At 37.6% G+C, this 24,212-nt stretch overlaps 1 protein-coding gene across 2 annotated transcripts in view; it reads left to right on the top strand.

The window, feature by feature from the left end:
* The window catches only part of ZNF81 (zinc finger protein 81), a 78,892-nt gene extending 70,402 nt beyond the window's left edge, over positions 1–8,490 (top strand). For both annotated transcript variants that reach the window (XM_007180276.3, XM_057537834.1), the window contains one exon: positions 5,607–8,490. In XM_007180276.3, the coding sequence (XP_007180338.2) occupies positions 5,607–7,315 (1,709 nt within the window). In that variant the 3' untranslated portion in view covers positions 7,316–8,490. The remainder of the gene's footprint in view (positions 1–5,606) is intronic.
* The last annotated feature ends 15,722 nt before the right edge of the window (positions 8,491–24,212 follow it).

The following is a 24,212-nucleotide window of genomic DNA, read 5'->3' on the forward strand; positions in this document are numbered from 1 at the left end:
ACAAACCAAGCCTTGGTAAATTTAAGAAAATTGAAATCATATCAAGTATCTTTTCTGATCACAACACTATGAGACTAGATACCAATTACAGGGGAAAAAAATCTGTAAAAATTACAAACACATGGAGGCTAAACAATACACTACTAAATAACCAAGAGATCACTGAAGAAATCAAAGAGGAAATCAAAAAAATACCTAGAAACAAGTGACAATGAAAACACGACAACCCAAAACCTATGGGACACAGCAAAAGCAGTTCTAAGAGGGAAGTTTATAGCAATGCAATCCTACCTCAAGAAACAAAAAACATCTCAAATAAACAACCTAACCTTACACCTAAAGCAATTAGAGAAAGAAGAACAAAAAAACCCCAAAGTTAGCAGACGGAAAGAAATCATAAAGATCAGATCAGAAATAAATGAAAAAGAAATGAAGGAAACAATAGCAAAGATCAATAAAACTAAAAGCTGGTTCTTTGAGAAGATAAACAAAATTGATAAACCGTTAGCCAGACTCATCAAGAGAAAAAGGGAGAAGACTCAATAGTCTTGAAAAAGGAGAAGTAACAACTGACACTTCAGAAATACAAAGGATCATGAGAGATTACTACAAGCAACTATATGCCAATAAAATGGACAACCTGGAAGAAATGGACAGATTCTTAGAAAGGCACAACCTTCTGAGACTGAAGCAGGAAGAAATAGAAAATGTAAGCAGACCAATCACAAGCACTGAAATTGAGACTGTGATTAAAAATCTTCCAACAAACAAAAAGCCCAGGACCAGATGGCTTCACAGGCGAATTCTATCAAACATTTAGAGAAGAGCTAACACCTATCTTTCTCAAACTCTTCCAAAATATAGCAGAGGGAGGAACACTCCCCAACTCATTCTACGAGGCCACCATCACCCTGATACCAAAACCAGACAAAGATGTCACAAAGAAAGAAAACTACAGGCCAATATCACTGATGAACATACATGCAAATATCCTCAACAAAATACTAGCAAACAGAATCCAACAGCACAGTAAAAGGATCATACACCATGATCAAGTGGGGTTTATCCCAGGAATGCAAGGATTCTTGCATATACGCAAACCAATCAATATGATAAAACATATGAACAAATTGAAGGAGAAAAACCATATGATCATCTCAATAGATGCAGTAAAAGCTTTCGACAAGTGGCTTCCCTGGTGGCGCAGTCGTTAAGAATCCGCCTGCCAAGGCAGGGGACACGGGTTCAAGCCCTGGCCCGGGGAAGATCCCACATGCCACGGAGCAACTAAGCCCATGCTCCACAACTACTGAGCCTGTGCTCTAGAGTCTGTGAGCCACAACTACTGAAGCCTGTGTGCGCCTAGAGCCCGTGCTCCGCAACAAGAGAAGTCACTGCAATGAGAAGCCTGCGCACCGCAATGAAGAGGAGCCCCTGCTCCCCGCAACTAGAGAAAGCCCGTGCACAACAACGAAGACTCAACGCAGCCAAAAATAGATAAATAAATAAATTTATAAAAAGAAAAAAAAAAGCATTCGACAAAATTCAACACCCATTTATGATAAAAACTCTCCAGAAAGTAGACATAGAGGGAACTTACCTCAACATAATAAAGGCCATATATGACAAACCCACAGCCAACATCGTTCTCAATGGTGAAAACTGAAACCATTTCCACTAAGATCAGGAACAAGACAAGGTTGCCCACTCTCCCCACTGTTATTCAACATAGTTTTGGAAGTTTTAGCCACAGCAATCAGAGAAGAAAAAGAAATAAAAGGAATCCAAACTGGAAAAGAAGAAGTAAAGCTGTCACTGTTTGCAGATGACATGATACAATACATAGAGCATACTAAAGACTCTACCAGAAAACTACTAGAGCTAATCAATGAATTTGGTAAAGTAGCAGGATACAAAATTAATGCACAGAAATCTCTTGCATTCCTATACACTAATGATGAAAATTCTGAAAGAGAAATTAAGGAAACACTCCCATTTACCATTGCAACCAAAAGAATAAAATATCTAGGAATAAACCTACCTAAGGAGACAAAAGACCTGTATGCAGAAAACTATAAGACACTGATGAAAGAAATTAAAGATGATACAAACAGATGGAGAGATATACCATGTTCTCAGATTGGAAGAATCAACATTGTGAAAATGACTATACTACCCAAAGCAATCAATGCAATCCCTATCAAACTACCAATGGCATTTTTCACAGAACTAGAAGCAAAAATTTCACAATGTGTATGGAAACACAAAAGACCCCAAATAGCCAAAGCAGTCTTGAGAAAGAAAAACGGAGCTGGAGAAATCAGGCTCCCTGACTTCAGACTATACTACAAAGCTACAGTAATCAAGACAGTATGGTACTGGCACAAAAACAGAAATATAGATAAATGGAACAGGATAGAAAGCCCAGAGATAAACCCACGCACATATGGTCAACTTATTTTTGATAAAGGAGGCAAGAATATACAATGGAGAAAAGACAGTCTCTTCAATAAGTGGTGCTGGGAAAACTGGACAGCTACATGTAAAAGAATGAAATTAGAACACTCCCTAGCACCATACACAAAAATAAACTGAAAATGGGTTAAGGACCTAAATGTAAGGCCAGACACTATGAAATTCTTAGAGGAAAACATAGGCAGAACAATATGACATAAATCACAGCAAGATCTTTTTTGACCCACCTCCTAGAGAAATGGAAATAAAAACAAAAATAAACAAATGGGACCTAATGAAACTTAAAAGCTTTTGCACAACAAAGGAAACCATAAACAAGACCAAAAGACAACCCTCAGAATGGGAGGAAATATTTGCAAATGAAGCAACTGACAAACAATTAATCTCCAAAATTTACAAGCAGCTCATGCAGCTCAATATCAAAAAAAAACAAACAACCCAGTCCAAAAATGGGCAGAAGACCTAAACAGACATTTCTCCAAAGAAGATATACAGATTGCCAACAAACACATGAAAGAATGCTCAACATCATTAATCATTAGAGAAATGCAAATCAAAACTACAATGAGATATCATCTCACACTGGTCAGAGTGGCCATTATCAAAAAATCTACAAACAATAAATGCTGGAGAGGGTGTAGAGAAAAGGGAACCCTCTTGCACTGTTGGTGGGAATGTAAATTGATACAGCCACTATGGAGAACAGTATGGAGGTTCCTTAAAAAACTAAAAATAGAACTACCATACGACCCAGCAATCCCACTACTGGGCATATACCCTGAGAAAACCATAATTAAAAAAGAGTCATGTACCACAATGTTCATTGAAGCTGTATTTACAATAGCCAGGACATGGAAGCAACCTGAGTGTCCATCGACAGGTGAATGTTTAAAGAAGATGTGGCAGATATATACAATGGAATATTACTCAGCCATAAAAAGAAACGTAATTGAGTTATTTGTAGTGAGGTGGGTGGACCTAGAGTGTGTCATACAGAGTGAAGCAAGTCAGAAAGAGAAAAACAAATACCATATGCTAACACATATATGGAATCAAAAAAACAATGGTTCTGACGAACCTAGGGGCAGGACAGGAATAAAGACACAGACGTAGAGAATGGACTTGAGGACACGGGGAGGGGGAAGGGTAAGCTGGGACGAAGTGAGCGAGTGGCATGGACTTATATATACTACCAAATGTAAAATAGATAGCTAGTGGGAAGTATCCGCAAAGCACAGGGAGATCAGCTCGGTGATTTGTGACCACCTAGAGGGGTGGGATAGGGAAGGTGGGAGGGAGATGCAAGAGGGAGGAGATATGGGGATATATGTATATGTATAGCTGATTTACTTTGTTATAAAGCAGAAACAAACACCCTTGTAAAGCAATTATACTCCAATAAAGATGTTAAAAAATAAAAAAAAAAGAAGAGGATGAGATTTTTTATGGGACGTGTTCAGAGTACAGTATCAAAATGACTAACAGGGGAAAACTGGATTTGATGATTCAGAGCATTCTCAGTATCTAAAAACTCTTGCTGGTGAGATAGTGTGTAATTCTTCATTTTACAATTATTATTGAGATTGGCATATGTCTCATGAACTGTACTTGTAATGGAACAATCTGTGATTCCCACTCTGGGCAAGAATAGTATATTAATTGTGTTAAAGGTAATTCACAGTAGTAAAGAGAGCATTAGATACAGTGACTTAAATACAGAATTTTATTTCTCTCTTATATAAAGTCTCTAATATCACAGGCCATTGGAAAACCTAGTTGCTCCTGCTTATTCATGAATCCAGGTTCCTTCCATTACTCAACTCCGCTGTCTCTTGGATTCTTTGTGGCATCTGCATGTTTGAATCCATGTTGCCGTCAAGTCCAGGTTTTAGTAAGCAAGAGGGTAGAAGAAGGTATAGAGAAAACATGCCTACTGTTTCAATGCTCTGGTTTGAAGGTAGCACCCATTATTTTCTCTCACATTCTGTTTAGAACATTGTCACATGGCCACACCAATTTTCAAAGGAGGTTGAGAAATGTTATATGACTGGGCAGCCATATGCCTGGCTACTACTCTGTTTTTGCAAAAGAATGATGAAACAGATTCTGGTGGGCAGCTTTCAGTCTACCACAGTTGGTTTGTCATCTCTCTGATTTTGTACTTCTTGTTAAATATATATAATTTTTGTTCCAAGAAAACAATAACACCTGGATGGAGAGTTGGAGTATAGACATCCATTTATTGTTTGTATAGGTCAAGATGGCTGTGATCACAATATTTTTCCTATAGGCATGAATAAATTAATTTTTTCAGTTTTTTTGAGATATAATTGACATACATCATGGTATAAATTTAAAGTGTACAGCATAATGACTGGACATATATATCGTGAAATGATTGCCACAGTAAGTTTAGTTAACATCCATATCATATAGATACAAAAAAGAGAAAGAAAAAATTTTTCCTCGTGATGAGAATTTTTAGGATCTACTCTCTTAGCAAATTTAACTGTTTTTTATCACCTTAATTTGATATTGTTGCTAATAAGCAAGAAGCAGTGAGATAAGTGAGGATTTAGAATTGAACGCTAATGAGGACTTAGACTCTGAGTCACCCCTTCAAGCCAAGCTAATGAAGACTTAGACTCTGAGTCACCCCTTCAAGCCTAGGCTCTCCACAGAAATTTCCCCTTAAAACCCTTGTCTGTTTAATCTTCACTTCACCCTTCTTGATATCCCCTACCAAAATAGAGCTAGATTGCTTAGCTGAACTCCAATCTCCAATACTGAATATATATATATATATATATATAAAATCATTCTGAACTTCACTTTCCTTATCTACAATGGTGGATAATAATAGAAAATACCTCATAGGGCTTTTGAAAGGATTAAATGAGTTCATATGTATATATTTCTTAGAACAATGCCTGGAACATCGTGTCATATAAGAGCTTGGCACATAATAAGTGCTATATATGTATTTTCTGTCATTATCATCATCATCATCATCATCATCATCATCAAATTTACTGGTTTCCCTGTGTTCAATTTGGATTAATTTACGTGTACCTTTTAATCTTCTGCTGTCTATTCTTTGTGTCAATTTTACTTTTTCATTCTCTTTTTAGATGGAAAGTTTGGGATTAAGACCTCACAAAAAAGAATTTCTGGAAAAGCTTCATTTCATACTGAAATGGAGGGTGAAGATACAAGAGATGATTCATTGTATTCCATTTTAGAAGAACTGTGGCACGGTGCTGAACAGATAAAAAGCTATCAGGAAAAACAGAACAAACCTCTGAGTCATGCTGCTTTCATCAATAAGAAAATGTTGAATACAGAATGGGATTATGAATATAAAGACAGTGGAAAATTTGTTCATCCAGGCCCAAATCTTATTCCTTCACAGAAAAGATCCCATAAACGTGACTCATTTGGAAAGAGTTTAAAGTATAATTTAGATGTACCTATTCATAATAAAAACAATGCAACAAAGAACTTTGATAAAATTATTGGACACGGTCAAGTTTTCACCCAGAGCTCTTCTTATACTAACCATGAAAATACACATACAGGAGTGAAATTCTGTGACAGCAATCAGTGTGGCAAAGTCTTCAGCCTCAAACAAGCACTCAGTCACAATCTGAAATTTCCTGTTGGGGAGAAAGCAAATATGTGTACTGAACTTGGGAAGATCTTCACCCAGAGGTCACACCTCTTTGCACCTCAGAGAATTCATACTATGGGAAAACCTCATGAACTTAGCAAATGTGTGAATGTTTTTACACAGAAGCCACTACTCAGTATATATTTGAGAGTTCATAGAGATGAAAAACTATATATATGTTCTGAGTGTGGGAAGGCATTCATCCAAAATTCAGAATTAATTATGCATGAGAAAATTCATACTAGAGAAAAACCCTATAAATGTAGTGAATGTGGAAAATCATTTTTCCAAGTGTCATCTCTACTTAGGCATCAGACAACCCATACTGGAGAAAAACTTTATGAATGCAGTGAATGTGGGAAAGGCTTCTCCCTGAACTCAGCCCTCAATGTACATCAGAAAATTCATACTGGAGAGAGACACCACAAGTGCAGTGAGTGTGGGAAAGCCTTTACCCAAAAATCAACGCTCAGAATGCATCAGAGAATTCATACAGGAGAGAGATCCTACATATGTACTGAATGTGGACAGGCCTTCATCCAAAAGGCACACTTGATTGCACATCAAAGAATTCATACTGGAGAGAAGCCTTATGAATGCAGTGACTGTGCGAAATCTTTCCCTTCTAAGTCACAACTCCAGATGCATAAGCGAATTCACACAGGAGAGAAACCCTATATATGCACTGACTGTGGGAAGGCCTTTACCAACAGGTCAAATCTCAATACTCACCAGAAATCTCATACTGGAGAGAAGTCTTATATATGTGCAGAATGTGGGAAAGCCTTCACAGACAGGTCAAATTTCAATAAACACCAGACAATTCATACTGGAGAGAAACCCTATGTCTGTGCTGATTGTGGGAGGGCCTTCATCCAGAAGTCAGAGTTAATTACACATCAGAGAATCCATACTACAGAGAAGCCTTATAAATGTTCTGACTGTGAGAAATCCTTCTCCAAGAAACCACATCTCAAAGTACATCAGCGAATTCACACAGGAGAGAAACCATATATATGTGCAGAATGTGGGAAAGCTTTCACTGACAGGTCAAATTTCAATAAACACCAGACAATTCATACTGGAGAGAAACCCTATAAATGTAGTGACTGTGGAAAGGGCTTCACTCAGAAATCAGTTCTGAGTATGCATCGCAATATTCATACATGAAAGTAACCCTGTTTCTTGAAAATGAGAAAACCTTATCACAGAAATCAGGTCTAAGTGTGTATTATAAAATTCAACCAAGACCGATCATATATGAATACATTGTATAATAAAAAGAATTCATCAGGCTCTTTAACCTGAGATGAGAAAAATTATTTGGAAGAGACCCTCTAAGAATGCACTGAATGAAGGGGAACTTCCATATTTTCACAGCCTCACAAAATATAATAGAATTCATACTGGGGAAAATGCTGTCAGTTTGAGGCATTAGGAAAAGCCTTCCTGTACAAAGTATTATATAAGGCAAGTTATTACCAAATTCTTTACAGATGGAGTATGCAAAATTATATAAATGACTGTAATGTTTACTGTGTTATATTAAGCAATTTAAAGTGGCAACAAAACAAAAGGTAGGACAACAAAATGATATATTTAATGTGTAGACCTGCTCTCAGTTCTGTAGGGTATTTGTAGCAGAACACATTGCACAATGGGAGGAATAATTGAATTAAAATTTTTTTTAGATTTAATGTAATTGTGTCTATCAAATATGTTTCCTATTGAATATTTTGCTCATGTGAATCCACAGTTTTAAAGTCATTATGGTTTTATATATACACACATCTGCTGATATAATTTTACATGAACACATAAATATAATCCTATCATTCATACTGGTTTCCATGACATCATATTTTTATCTTCCTTCATTGTGGTACAATGCAAAATAGCCACAGATCTCTCCCATCCTTTTTTTATGCACCCCCCCCCTTTGTAATATTACTCTGTTGTTTTTCTTATTAAGAGGTAGAGCTGTCTCTCTACTCCTTGACTCTGAGCTTGGCCATGTGACTTGTTTTGGCCAATGTACATTAACAAAGAGATTCAAGAAGATGCTGGGGAAGTGTGTAAAGCCTGCCTCGAGTCTTACCCTCTCTTGCTGCTCTTTGGAATTCCAAGACCTTCGTGTGAAGAAACTCATTACTGAGGGATGAGAAGCCACATGGAACAGAGATGAACCAGGCCAGCTGAAGCCCCTTAGACCAAATGCCAGACATGGGAGTGAGGCCTTCATCAACCTTCAGCCCCAGCCACGCCAGCCCACACCAGAAGAGCCACACCAGTTATCCCAGCCAACCTGGAGAATTATGAGATAAATAAAATGATTATTGTTTTAAGCTACTAAGTTTGGGGTAGTCTGTTGCACAGCAAATGCTAAGTAATACCTAAAAATGTACGCCTACTGGGGGTATTGTATCAAAACATAAGACGTGACATTAGCTTTGGGCCTGAGCAGCAGGCAGAGACTGGAAAAACAATGAGGAAAACTGTTAAGAAAGGCTGGAAATCATGGCAGTCTGTGTTGTTTAGTAAGGGAAAAAAATAGCAAAAAATAGCAAAACAGTTACCATCCTCTGTGGAAAGATAGAGAATGTACCAAATGAACTTGTGGATCTGGCTAAAGAGATTTCCAACAGAATGTTGAAAGTATCAGTTTGCTTCTTTTAGCTGCATATGATAAGATACAGAAAGAAAAGTATGAACTAAGCAAATAACTGTTCCATTTGCGAGCAGAATTCAGAAGAAATAACAGAAAAGCCAGGACTTGGCTGGGTTGGAAAATAACTGCTTCACATCTCCAGTCTCTCCAGCCACCAAAATATTCTCAAGGTGAAAAAATGGCCCAAGGGTAGAGATCAAATCGTAGATGTGGCTCTAAGACCCTTTGTTAAAATGTGTGAAATATTTAGGTTGGAGTTTGGGAGACTCTCTCAGCTAAGTCAAACAGCTTCTAAAAACTTCACAACATTGTCCCAGTAGCCTGACACACTGCTCACAGTAGGGAGGGTAAAAAGAATTGTTGATGTCGCATTTGGGACATGGAGTAAATACAAACCAGATTCATAGAAACTTGTAACATTTTTAATAGAGCTTTACTAGCAAAACTACCTCCAGGTTGGACTTAAAGGGACTGAAACAGTCCAAAATGAAAAGTGGCCTCTGGACTCCCCTCTCTAACTTCTGTGAACAGGAAGCACGCTGAGAAAGTTACTCAGCTGCAAACATGGGCCATTTCTTGTGGGAAAAGAAGGCTGTCTCAGAGAGAAGACCCAAGAACAATGTACTAAAATGGACTGGGAAGCCATTCCCAGGTAGAACTGTGACCTAAGCAAGAAACATTATTTGCCCCTGGGGCAGGGATACCTGACAATATTTGCTCTGTGGGATTTCAGAATTATTATGGAACAGTGACTGATATGTGCCTCTTGTTCTTCCCCTTTTTGAATGGGAGTATCTGTTGCAGTTATCCTGTCCCTATCTCACTATTGTATTTATATGTGTGTGTGTGTGTGTGTGTGTGTGTGTGTGTGTTGGGTTGGGGGGGTGGTCATATAACTTGTCATTTAACTCACAGGTCTCTGGATCAAGAAACTGAGAAACTGCACCCAAGGAGCCTCAGCCATATCTGAACCTGATGCAGAAGACTTAAGGTCTTAGATTTGAGCCTGATGCTATAATTTGGGATAAACGTTTAGAGGTCTTGGAATGAAGGTGAACATATTTTGCATGGTATGATAATGTAAATAATTTATGACCAGAAGAGAGACTGTTAGATAGAAAATGCTACAAATTTCCATCCCTATATGTATGCCTGTTTTCAGTCATTATTTTGCTTTGTATTTCAGTTGGGATAATTTCTATTAACCTATCTTCAAGTTGACTGGTTTTTAACCCCTACCCTGGCTCTGTTAGATCTACTGATGAACCCATTGAAGGCATTCTTCATCTCAGTTATGTTTTGTTTTTATTTCTAGTATTTCCATTCTCTCTGCTGAAATTCCCCATCTGTTCATACCTGTTGTTTACATTTTCCACTGCCCTCTTTAACATATTAATTAATCATTGTTATTGTTATTTTAAATTCCCTGTTTGACAGTTCCAACAGCTGGATCAACTGAGTCTGGATCTGTTGATTGCTTTGTCTCTTGACAGTAGATTGTTTTCTCTTGCTGTTTTGCATGTAATTTTTGGCTGAATGTCCGATGTTGTATGTGGGAGAGTAGAAACTGAGGTAAATATTTATTCCTGGGAGTAGATAATGGCTGCTTTCCTTATAGGTCATTAGCATAGGGGAATTGAGTCCATCTAGTCAGGATTTAGGCTGGGTTTAGGTTTTGTTGCTCTCTTTACCTGCAGTGTGTCAATGACTTCAAATTTCTCTAGTGTTACCTTGTGCTTAGAATAGGCACTGATTTTCCAGATAATTTTTCTCAATATTCCTGAACCACCCTTGCCTTTAGGCGTTTCCTATGTGCCTGCATCTCAGAGAGGCTCCCTCTCTATGCTCTTGCTTCTCCCTTAGTAGTAGACTTCTATTATTACCTGGGTCTTGGTGACCTGATGAGTGTGGGGACAGGAGTTGTCCTGGGCCAGCCTCAGTCTTAGGTCTTGGAGGGTGAGGCTTTTTCAGTGATCCTGCCCTCCCCATTAGTATAAAGCCTTCAATGGTCTGGGCCTAGGATGGTTTCCTGCCCTTACCCTGTGAGTGGAAGGTTTTTTCCCTTTTCCTTTCCTCTAGCCACAGTGGATCTTCACCTATGTCCTGTGGGCAACAAGGTTTGCTGCACTTCCCCCAGTGGCTTAAGGCTTTTGTTTTGTAAGGGAATAGGGTCCCACTGGGGCTTTGTGCCATTTCTGTATCAGCAGCTGTCCCCTTGCAGGCCTACACCACTGAGAGAGGCTTTCTCCAGTCCCACCCTATCCCCAGTGTTTCTTGTGAGCACCCAGTGGAGGTCTGTGGAGAAGAACCTGCAAATGGGAGCCAAATACCCCTAGGTCTCCAGCTCTCAGAGGTCCTGTATTCTCACACTATCCCACACTCAGCCTTTAGAAATTTATTTAAAATTCTTGCTGAATTCTTACTGCTGGTGTGGTAGACCCATCTTCCTTCCTGCTCTGCCATAGGTGACCAGTGATAACTTCCTGTCTCCTTTGAGGCATTTGTCTTATATATCAAGCTAGTTGGTTGCTCTATGATGAGTTCAAGAAAAGTTATGATTTTGTAGATTACCTGAATTTTTTCTAATTATAAGAATGGGAGCTCTTTTCAGGTGTCTACATTCTAGCCAGAACCCAGAAGTCTGGATGGTCTCCTTTGGCCACTACCATCAGAATATATGACACCTTTCAATATGACTTTGCCACTTCACCCAAGAGGTAGAGTCTGTTTCTCCAGCCCTTGAAACTGGATTTGGCCACTTCTTTGGCCAGTAGGACATTAGCAAATATGACACAAGCAGAGGCTTGAGAAGTACTTGCACACTGAGGTTTGCCCACTCCTGCTGCTCTTTGAAATCCTGAGCCCAAGTGTGAAAAAGCCTGGGTTATGCTATTAGAGGATGAGAGACCTTACGGAGCAGTGATGGGGCAGAGATGAGCCATCCCAGTTGAGGTGCCCTAGACCAACCATATTTCATCTGCCAGATGTGTGAATGAAGCCATTCTATCCATCTAGCCATGGTCAAGCCCACTGTAGTCGGCAGCCTCTGAGATGACCTTGAATTATCCCCACCTCTTGGTATCTACAACCTTGTGTAATTCTGTTCCCTTGAGTTTGGGCTGGATTAGTGACTTGGTTCTAGTGAATAGAATGAGGCAGAGGTAATGGGATGTCACATCCAAGATTAGGTTACAGAAAGATGGGGGCTTCCATCTTGGATGCTGTCACTCTCAGAGGGCTTACTCTAGGGGAAGCATGAGGCAGCCCTATGGAGAGACCCACATGAGTGAGTTTGGGAGCATATTCTCCCAGTCTAGCCTTCACATAAGACCATAGCCTCAGCTTACAGCTTGACTGCAACCTTATGAGAGACCTTTAGCCAAAGGCACCCTTCTGAGCCTCACCTGAATTCCTGACCCACAGAAACCACGAGATAATAGATGTTGTTTTAAGCTGCTAAATTTTAGGGTAATTTGTTAGATAGTAATAGATTACAATAGTAATACACTGGCCTAGACTAGACAAGCTCTGCCATCCACCCCACCCATCCCAGACAACTCACAGAATCGTGGATTAAAATGTTGATTGTTTTAAGCCACTAAGTTTTGGGTGGCTTATTACCGAGAAAAAGCTAACTAATACATTTATTATTTACTGAATTTCCTCCTCCACTATATCCCCAACAGATAACCAGTACTAATTAACTACTATGAACACTTTCATGTTTTAATCTGTGCTCATAATTGTATATAGACATACATATGTTACGTGCTTATAATCAGATAGAAGCTGTATAAGGATTGGTTTCTTCCTTGATTTTCAAATATGGGATCATGTCATACAACTATCTCTGCTTGCTTTATTACTCAACAATAACTCTTTTGAATGATTGCATGATAGTTCGTGGGGTGGATATGCAATAATTTATTCAACTATTTGCATATTAAGATTTATTTATACACCCCCTTTTCAACTTAGGAGCAATGCTGTTCAAAATATTGAGGCAGTTTGCATAGTGGTTGGGTAGATAGGCTCAGGAACCAGTCCAGCTAGGGTTTCCATCCTGGCTCTACCAGTTACTAGCTATGTGACCTTGGACAGGTTAGTTAACCTCTCTGTCCTGATTTCTTCAGCTGTAAAGGATGGATGTTCACAGTAGTACCTATCTCATAGATTTGACATGAGATGTATATAAACTTCCTAGGGCTGCTGTAATAAAGTACCACAAACTGAGTGGCTTAAAACAACAGAAATGTATTGTGAGGGCAGAAGTCTGAAATTAAGGTGTCAGCAGGGCCACACTCCCTCTGAAGGCACTAGAGAAGGAATTGTTTTGTGCCTCTCACCTAGTTTTTGGTAGTCTCAGTCATTCCTTGGCTTGTGGATACATCACTCCAGTCACACAGCCATTTTCTTCCCGTGCGTCTTCATATCGTGTTCCCTCTGCGAGTCTGTCTGTGTGTCTAATTTTCCCTTTTTTTATAAGAATACCAGTCATATTGGATTAGGCCCACCCTACTGGCCTCATTTTAACTTGATTACTTCTGTAAAGACTCTGTTTTCAAGTAAGGTCACATTCTGAGGTAGTGGAGGTTAGGACTGCAACATATCTTTGGGGGGTACACAATTACTCTTAACAAGAAGTTGATGCACTTATCTGTGTAAAGCACTTAGAACTATGTGTGGGGAGAAGTTCTTGTTGAATACTAGATACACCCCACTTCCTGAGCCTGCCAAGGCCCCCCTACCATTCTCTATGCTTGGGCAGGATTTGAGAGCTTGTCTGTGGTATCTTAGTCTCATCCAACTACCTAAAGAAAATGTTTAGAGTGACAGGGAAAGCAGGCTGAGGACCAAGGCTTGTGCTATCAGCATTTGAGGACCAGGCCAAGAAAGATTCATCTACAGAGGATAATGGGAAGGAGCAGCTGGAGAGGTGAAAACATACCAGGTGAGCAAGGGGTTCACAGAGAACAGAGTGTTTCCAAGGAGTGTTTCAGTGAAGGAACTGTCCAGTCTAGAGGTCAATTCACATGAGGAAAGAAAACCGGTGCTTGGATTTTGTGACAAGGAGGTCATTATTAACTTTGGTGAGTGTTATTTTAGAAGTGAATTTAACTAAGGAAAACAATTGAGCAAATTTGAAGGAGTTTCTGAACTCAGATGGTGTTACTTCACCACAAAACTTTTCCAGTAGAAAAAAAATTAGGTTATTGGGCTGTATTGTTCTACTGTTGTCTGGGTTATGCTCAGAAATGTGTTTTCAAGAATCCTGTGTGACTCCAGGTTAGAGTCGGCCAAAAGTAGAAATTGCATGAGATTCGGGAGGTCAAAGTGAAGGAGCAACCATTACTCCAAAAGTTTGAGATTAGATACAGGGAAGGACAGATGCAGAGATACCCGGAAGGTCTTAATTTTTCCTCACTCTCTTCCACTCTGTATTCAGCCCTTTCTATCTCCCAGCCCTGCTTACCTACAGTGGCCCCAGGCCTGCCACCAGATGCCTGGCTGCAACCCACAAAGGCAACAGCTCTTCATATATTTCTCCATCAGCTCCCCTTTCACAGTCTCACTTAAGCAGCTGGATGTGCCTGGCTTCTCAGATTTTCTTGCAAGCACTGACTTATCCACCCATGCCAGTGTTGCAAAAGGGCTGGTTTAGTCACTTCTCTAATCTTCCAGCTTCCCCTTCCATACCTTTACTTCCCCAGCTACTCCCACAATTGTGCATGATCTAATTCATATAAAAATTCCTTATTCCATAATACTCATAATGAATCCACTTCCCTGATTGAACCCTGATTGTTAAAGTTACACTTTCTTTTCCTGAGAACTTGGTAAACATTGCTCTTCTAAAATTGAGTGGTGCCATTGAGAAGTCTTAGATTAACCTGCTCTCTATTTTTCTTGTATGTTTCTGCCATGTGATTCTTTTTTTATGCTGGAAGTTAAGGATCTTTAGAAGCATATGCCTTAGTCTTGATTTTTGTGAGCTAATTTTAACTGGGTTATAGTGAGCTGTTCCAATCATGATTCAAGCCTTTTATTTCAGGGAAGTTTTATTTTAACATTTTTATCTGGTCCATCTCTTCTCTTCTTCAGGGACATCAAGTATGCCAATGTAATGTGTCTTTGTCATCTTCTCCATCCATTTCTTACCACTCTACATTCGTTTCATATCATTATTCTTTTTGGTTGTTTGTGATTGGCTCTAGCCTCCTGTTCAGAGATAATTCTCCATGAATTCTTAATGTCTAGACATTAACAGCCAGTGTGCTCAGGTTTATTTACATTCCAGAACAGTAAAGATAGAGAATGTCTCCCTCCCTGGAGACATTCCCAGAGAAGATTTACTTACATTCTAGGACAATAAAGGTAATGTCTCTCTTCCTAAGACGAGGATGGGCAATAAATCAATATAACAATATTGTGTTTTCCCCACATTTTAATTATGTCAATTTTCAATCATGTAGAAGTACTGAAAGAACAGTACAATGAACACACATACAACTTTCATCTAGATTCAACAATGTATATGTAAATATTTTCCTGAATAATTGATGGTAAGTTATAGACATTATAGCATTACACTCAAATATTTGAGCATCCATATCCTAAAAATAAGGACATTCTCCCCCATAACTACATCATCATTATCAATCTAATTCTCATATGATATCTAATATGATATATCCAGTCCATTTTCAAATTTCTCTCATTGTCTCCAAGATATATTTTACAACTTTATTGAGGTATAATAACATATAGTAAATAGAACTTGTTTAAAGTGTACAATTTGATGAGTTTTGACATATGTATGTACCTTTAAAACCATCACTACAATAAAAATAACATATCCATTACCCCTAAAAGTTTCCTTATGCCCGTTTGTCATCCAACCCTCCCTCCCCACACCCTTCCCCCCATCCACAGGCAACCACTGATCTGTTTTTTGTCATTATAAATTAGTTTGAATTTTCTACTATTTTATATAAATGGAATCGTACTGTAGGCATTCTTGTTTTGTTTTGCTTCTTTCATTCAGCATAATTATTTTGTGATTCGTTTTTGTTGTTACATGTATCTATATTAATTACTTTTTACTGCTAAATGGTATTTCATTGTATAGATGTACCAAATTTGTTTATCCATTCATGTGTTGATAGAAATCTGTGTTTCTAGTTTTTGGCTATTACAAATAAAACTGATATGAACATTTGAATACAAGTCTTTATGTGGATGTAGCTTTCATTTCTCTTGTGTGAATACCTAGGATTGAATAGTTTGGTCATATACTGAGTGTATATTTAGCTATTTAAGAAATTTGCAAACTGTTTTCCAAAGTGCTGTACCATTTTACATTTCCACCAGCAGCATATAAGTGTTACATTTGCTTCACATCTTTGCCCTCACTAGGAATGATTACTCCTTTTAATTTTAGCCATTTTTGTGGGAGTGATGTGGTGTCTCACTGTGGTTTTAACTTACACTTTCCTAATAACTAATGCTATAGATCATCTTGTGCTTATTTATAATCTATATATCATCTTGGTTGAGATATCTTTTAAAATATTTTGCCCAGTTGTAAGAGTTCTTTATATATCCTAGATATAAGTCCTTTGTTGGATATATATTTTGCAAACATTTTCTCCCAAGTTTGACTTTTCATTTGAATAACAGAAGAGCAAAAGTTTTTAATTTTAATAAGTCCAATTCATTTATACTTTCCTTATCGTTCATGCTTTTTGAGTCATGGTTAAGAAATTTTTGCAAAACTCAGGGTCACTAAGACTTTATCCTATGCTTTCTTCTAGACATTTTATAATATTGGTTCTTACATTTAGTCCTGCTATCCATTTTGATTTAATTTTGTATATGGTCTTAGGAAAGGGTTTAGGTTCACTTTGTTTTGCATATGGCTGTCCAATTGTTCCAGAACCATTTGTTTTAAAAAACATTATCCTCCCTCCATTGACTTGCCTTGTCATTTCTGTAAAAAAGTCAGTTGATTGGTTGTATTTCTGGAAGTACTTCAGTTCTATTTTTCCATTTGTCTATCTTACTGCCAGTACCACTATTGGCATTGTTCTAACTTCTGTATTACTCTAGCATTAGTGATTACTGTAGTTTCATAATAAGTCGAAGCCAGATAGTGTTAAGTCCTCCAACTTTTCTTTTCCACAATTGTTTTGGCTATTCTAGGTCTTTTAAATTTCCATATGAATTTTAGAATCAGCTTGTTGGTTACTATAAAAAGCCTGCTTGGGTTTTGATTGGGATTGAATTGAATCTATAGATCTATTTGGAAATAATTGACATTTTAATAATATTGAGTTTTCAGATCCATGAACAGGGTATATATTTCCATTTATTTAGGTCTTCTTTCATTTCTCTCAGAAGTGTTTTATAGTTCTTTAGTATGCAAATTTTACACATTTTGTCAAATTTATCCCTAAGTATTTCATATGTCTATATTATTTTAAATGGTATTAATTATTTTAAAATTTCCAATAGTTATTTGCTAGGATAGAGTAATACAATTGACTTTCACATGTTGATCTTGTGTCCCATAACCTTGCTAAGCTCACTTATTAGTTCTAGTAGCTATTGTTGATCCTGTTAAGCTTTTCTACATAGACAATCATGTCATCTGTGAGAAATGGTAGTTTTGCTTCTTCCTTTCCATTATAGGTGCCTTTTATTTATTGTCTTATTGTACTGGCTACAGTACCATGTTGAAAAGAAGTGATCAGAGTGGATATCTTTGCCTTTTTCTTGATCTTAGGAAGAAAATATTTAGTCTTTCACCTTTGAGTATGATGTTAGCCGTGGGTTTTTCATATATGCTCTTTATCAGGTTGAGGAAGTTACCTCTATTACTAATTTGTTCATAGTTTTTATCAATAGATGTTGGATTTTGTCAAATGTTTTTTCTCCAGCTATTGAGACAATCATATAGCTTTTCTTTTTTAATTTGTTAATCTGTCAAATTACATTGATTATATTGATTTTTGATAGTTAAATAAATCTAGCATTTCTGGAATTAAACCCTTCTTAGTCATGATGTATTATCATTTTTATATATCACTGGACTCAATTTGCTAAAGTTTTTGTTAGGAATTTTTGCATGTATTCTTATTTAGGATGTTGGTTTTTAGTTTTCTTATATTTTCTTTGTCTGCTTTTGGTATCAGGATAATGCTGACTTCATAGAATGAGTTGGGAAGTGGTCCCTCCCCTGGAAGAGTTGGTGTAGAAATGGTGTTATGTCTTCCTTTAATGTTTGGTAGAATTTGCCAGTGAAGCCATCTGGCACTGGTTTTCTTTTATAAAAGATGTGGTGTATATATCATGGAATATTATTCATGAGAAAGAAGAAAATCCTGCCATTTGTGACAACATGGATGGACCTTAAGAGCATTATGCTAAGTGCGGAAGTCAGACAGAGAAAGAAAAGTACTGTACGATATCACTTATATGTGGAATCTTAAAAAGCCAAACTCATAGAAACAGAGAACAAAATGGTGTTTACAAGGGACTGGGAGGGGTGAGGCAATGGGGAGATGTTAAAGGGTACAAACTTGCAGTTAGAAGATGAATAAGTTCTGGGGATCTAATGAATGGCATTGTGACTATAGTTAACAATACTGTATTATATACTTGAAAGTTGCCAAGAGACTGGATCTTTAATGTTCTCACCACAAAAAGAAATGATAATTATGTGACATCATAGGGGTATTAGCTAGTGCTATGGTGGTAACCATGCTCCAGTATATAAGTGTATCAAATCAACAGGTTGTACACCTTAAACTTACACAATGTTAAATGTCAATTATGTCTCATTTTTTAAAAAAGTTTTTAACTAAAAATTCAATTTAACGGTTATAAGGCTATTCAGGTTATCATTTTCTTCATTGAGCTTTAGCAGTTTGTATTTTTCAAAGAATTTGTCTATTTCACATAAGTTGTCTAATTTAGGAGCAAAATATTGTTCATTGTATTCCTTTTTTATCCTTTTAATAAAATCTGGAGGATCTGAAGTGATGTTCCCTTCTCCCATTCTTGATATTGATAGTTTGTGTCTCATTTTTCTTCTGGGCAGTTTGGCTAGAGATTTATCAATTTTACTGATTTTTCTCAAATATCCAGCTTTTGGTGTGATTGATTTTTCTCTATTGTTTTTCTGTCTTCAATTTTATTTATTTATGTTCCCTTGTTTATTATTTCCTTTCTCTGCTTACTTTGAGTTAAATTTGCTCTTCTTTTTCTAGTTTCTTATGGTTGAAGCTGAGCCACTAATTTGAGACGTTTCTTCTTTTGTAGTATAAAGCTTTAGTGATATAAATAACCCTTTAAGCACTCACTTAGTAGCATCTAATATATACTGATATGTTGTCTTTACATATTCATTCAGTTCAAAATACTTCCTAACTTACCTTGGGATGTCTTCTTTGTCCCATGTGTTATTTAGATGTGTGTTACAGTATCCAGATATTTTAGAATTTTCCACTTTCTGTTATGATTTATAATTTGATTCCATTGTGATCAGAGAATATACTTTGTATGACTTGAATACTTATAAATTAATTGAGACTTCTGTTACGGTACAGAATATGGTCTATCTTGGTAAAAGTTTCATGCACACTTGTAAAGAATGTATTTTGCTCTTGTTATGTGGCATGATCTATAAATATGAATTAAGATTTTTGATAGTATGATTCAAGTCTTCTGTAGCCTTACTGATTTTATGTCCATTCTATCAGTTATTGAGGGAGAGCTATTGAAATCTCCCAACTAACATTGTGCTTCTTTCTATTTCTCCTTTCAGTTATACAGTTGATGCTTTATCTATTTTGAAGCTCTGTTATTAGGTATACAGCATTTAGGACTGTTATGTCCACTTGTTGAGTACGCCCTTTTTTCATTATGAAATGACTCTATCATGGTAAAATTCTTATATTAATAGCCACTTCTTTTTTTCTTTTGATCCGTTTTAGCAAGTATGTATTTTCCCATCACACACACTTATATATAGTCTCCAGCCCTTCCAGAGGCTGAGCTGATACCACATGGCCCAAAACCCCTACCATAAATCCAACTCTTGGTATAGACTACCCAGCATGGTTCCAGGCTCCCAGGTAACAGACATTCTTATCAGGCAGGACACTCCAAGGGCTTAGAGGTTACCTTGTAGGAGCTGGGTCAAGGGGCCAAGCCTTTCTTTGGGCAAGGTTTATCCTTTACTGAACACCGACCTTTTTCTGTTCCAGGATCCAATGCAGTTTATCACATTGCTTTGAGTTGTCATGTTTCCTTAGTCTCCTCCAACCTGTGACAGCTTCTTTGGTCTTTATCTTTCATGATCTTGACACTTTTGAAGATTAGTCTTGTAGACATGATAAGTAGTCTTGTAGAAATGTCCCTCAATTTGCATTTGTCTGATGTTTTATCATGAACAGACTGAGGTTATGGATTTGGGGGATGGATATCACAGAGATTATGTGCCCTTCTCATTGCATTATTTCAGGGGACAGATTATATGAACATGACTTATTACTAAGTGATATTACTAAGTGATATTAACCTTGGTCACTTTGTTATGGTGGTGTCTCCCAAGTTTCTCTGTTGTAAAGTTACTGTTTTTCCTCTTTCCATACTTTTCACTGACTCAAAGTCCTCATACTGAAGGAAAGGGCGATTAAGCTCTACCTTCTGGATGGAGGGGCATCAAAGAGTTTGTAGTCATATGTTAAAACTACCACAAGGGAATTATTTTGAGGTTATGCAAATATCCTGTTTCTTCTTAAAGTTTCATCCATTAATTTTAGCGTTCATCAATGGCTCTTGCCTTCAGCAACTACTACTGTTTTGTTCTAATAGTGATTTTCTTTCCCTCATTGCTTCTACATTTATTAATTGGCATTCCTCTATAAGGAATATTTGTCTTCTCTATTCTTTGTATTATAATCCAATACTACATTATGTATTATGTGGCACAAATTGTTGCAGGTTTGGCCATTGTTAGGTCTTTCAGCTTGGCTCCTGAGTCCCTTTAACATGCCCCCATCATTTTATTGTGGAGGAGGGTACTTCCTTACTTACTGGAACTGTAAGACAGTCCAGGCTCATCTTGTAATTTCCCTGATCCAGACCTAGAATCAGCTATTAATTTCTCCAAGGAGATCTGGTTTCTTTTGTTGGAAAGTGGCATTTAGAAATCAAGCTCTTGGCATTATGTATGTTTATTGCTACTGGTGTGTCACTGCTAGGAGTGTCAAAGAGCTAGGAAATGCATGTATGTATCCTACCCATGTATACACACATTTATTTTTATTTCTTTAGCTATCTGTATATATTTTAAAAGAAACATGAGTTCATGCTGATATTCCTGACTTGAACCCAGTACTACAAGGTTCCTTTAGCCTTCTCCCGGCCCTTGCTTATTTGCACTTCTTTCTCTTGACAGGAAAGAAAAACAGTTAACTCCATTTCTGTGGGCCAATTTTGGGGTTCCCTATTTTCTATTCAGTTCCACTGATCTGTGTTTCTGGATTTTTGTCATTACCACACTGTCTTGGTAACTGTAGCTCTACAGTGAGTCTTGAAATTGGGTAGTGCAAATCCTCCAATTTTGTTTTTTCATAATTGTTTTGGCTATTCTTGCTCCTCTATTTTACCATAACAATTTTAGAATTAGCTTGTCAAGGGTGGTGGGGTATAGCTCAGGGGTAGAGCATTTGACTGCAGAATTAGCTAAAAAATAACTTTAAAAGGCTTGCTGGGAATTTGATTGGAATTACATTGTATCTATAGATCAAATTGGGGAAGAATTGGCATTTTAATTATATTGGGTCTTACAATCCATGAGCATGGCCTATCTTTCCATTTATTTACATGATATTTTATTTCTTTCGTTGATGTTTTTTAATTTTCAGTATACAGATCCTGTACATATTTTGTTAGATATATACCTAATTAGTTTGTCTTTGTGGTCATATTATGTGTGTTATATTTTTGTTTTTTTGTATTTTTTTTTAAAGATCTTATGTGGACAATTTACTAGTTTTTATTTATTTATTTATTTATTTTTGGCTGTGTTGGGTCTTCGCCTCTGTACGAGGGCTCTCTCCAGCTGCGGCAAGCGGGGGCCACTCTTCATCGCAGTGCGCGGGCCTCTCATTATTGCGGCCTCTCTTGTTGCGGAGCACAGGCCCCAGACGTGCAGGCTCAGCAATTGTGGCTCACGGGCTCAGCTGCTCCGCGGCACGCGGGATCCTCCCAGGCCAGGGCTCGAACCCGCGTCCCCCGCACCGGCAGGCAGATTCTCAACCACTGCGCCACCAGGGAAGCCCCTGTTTTTTTGTATTTTTTTTAACGTGTGTTATATTTTTAAATTTCAAATTCCATTGTTCATAGCTGGTACGTAGGATATAATTGACTCATATATTTGACAGTGTATCCTGATATCTTGCTAAACTTGTTAATTCTAGGAGCTTTTTTCTAGACTTTAAATTTTTATCTACATAGACAATAATGTTGTCTGAAAATAGAGTTTTCTTTCTTTCTCTCCAATCTGAATGTCTTTTATTTCCTTTTCTTATCTAAAAGCACTGTCTAGGACTTCCAGCAGAATACTGAGTAGGAGTGATCAGAGAAGATATCCTTGCCTTGTTTCTAATCTTAGAATGGGAGCATGCAATTTCTCACCATTCAGTATGATGTAAATTGTAGGGTTTTTGTAGATTCCATTTATTAGGTTAAGGAATTTCCATTCTGTTCCTAATTTGCTTTGAGATTTTACCATAAATGGTTATTTATCAAATGCTTTCTCTGCATCTACTGAGATGATTATATGGCTTGTCTTATTTAGTCCATTAATATGGTGAATTAAAATGATTTTGAAATGTTGAAACAGCCTTGCACTCCTGGCATGAACCCCTCATTGTTGTGATATGTGAAATACATGTGTGTTTGTATGAACATGTGTATACATATACATATGTGTATATGTATCTCTTTTATAAATTGTATATTTTTTATAAATCTTTCATAAATTGTATATTTTTATATCTGTTTATAAATATAAATATATAAAATATATTTATATATTTATACATATAACTAATACTTTAATGAAGACTTTTGTGTCATGTTCATGAAGGATACTGGTCTTCAGTTTTCTTTTTCTGTCATATCATTTTCTGGTTTTAGTATTTGGGTAATGCTGCCTAATAAAATGAGTTGGGAAGTGTTCCCTCCTCTTTTTCTGAAAGAAGTTATGTTTTCTGAAATGTTGGCAAGGGTATGGAGAAATTGGAACTTTCATGAATTGCTTTTGGGAATATAATATGGTACCACCTCTGTGGAAAATAGTTTGGCAGTTCCTCAATAAGTTAAACGTAGAATTACCAAATGACCCATCAATTCCACTTCTAGGTATATACCCAAAATAGTTGAAAACAAGTGTTCAAACAAAAACTTGTACACGAACATTCATAGAAGCACTATTCACAACAGCCAAAAGGTGGAAACAACCCAAGTGTCCATCAGCTGATGAATGGATAAACAAAACATGGTATATCCGTAAAATGGAATATTATTCAGCCATAAAAAGGAATGAAGCATGGATTCATGCCACAACATGGATAATCTTTGAAAACATTATGCTAAGTGAAAGAAGACAGACACAAAAGGCCACATACTGTATGATTCCATTTAAAGGAAATATCCATAACAGGCATATCTGTAGAAACAGAAAGCGGTAGTGGTTGCCAGTGATTGTGGGAGAGTGGGATGGTAGGAGAGTGGGATGAGGGGTGATTCTTTTTTTTTTTTTTTTTTTTTTTTTTAATGAGGATCTTGAATCAGATGCGTATGTTTGATTGATTGATTGATTGATTGATTTTGGCTGTGTTGGGTCTTCGTTTCTGTGCGAGGGCTTTCTCCAGTTGTGGCAAGCGGGGGCCACTCTTCATCGCGATGCGCGGGCCTCTCTCCTTGCGGAGCACAGGCTCCAGACGCGCAGGCTCAGCAGTTGTGGCTCACGGGCCCAGCCGCTCTGCGGCATGTGGGATCTTCCCAGGCCAGGGCTCGAACCCGTGTCCCCTGCATTAGCAGGCAGATTCTCAACCACTGCGCCACCAGGGAAGCCCAGGGGTGATTCTTAATGGGTAGGACCTTTTTTTTTTAAGAAGTTTTTTTTTAATTTATTTTTTATTTATTTATTTTTGGCTGCATTGGGTCTTCGTTGCTGCGTGCGGGCTTTCTCTAGTTGTGGTGAGTGTGGGCTACCCTTCATTGTGGTGGGCGGGCTTCCCATTGTGGTGGCTTCTCTTGTTGCAGAGCACAGGCTCTAGGTGCAGGCTTCAGTAGTTGTGGCTCACGGGCTCTAGAGCGCAG

This window comes from Balaenoptera acutorostrata, chromosome X, assembly GCF_949987535.1.
Source record: "Balaenoptera acutorostrata chromosome X, mBalAcu1.1, whole genome shotgun sequence".
Taxonomy (NCBI): domain Eukaryota; kingdom Metazoa; phylum Chordata; class Mammalia; order Artiodactyla; family Balaenopteridae; genus Balaenoptera; species Balaenoptera acutorostrata.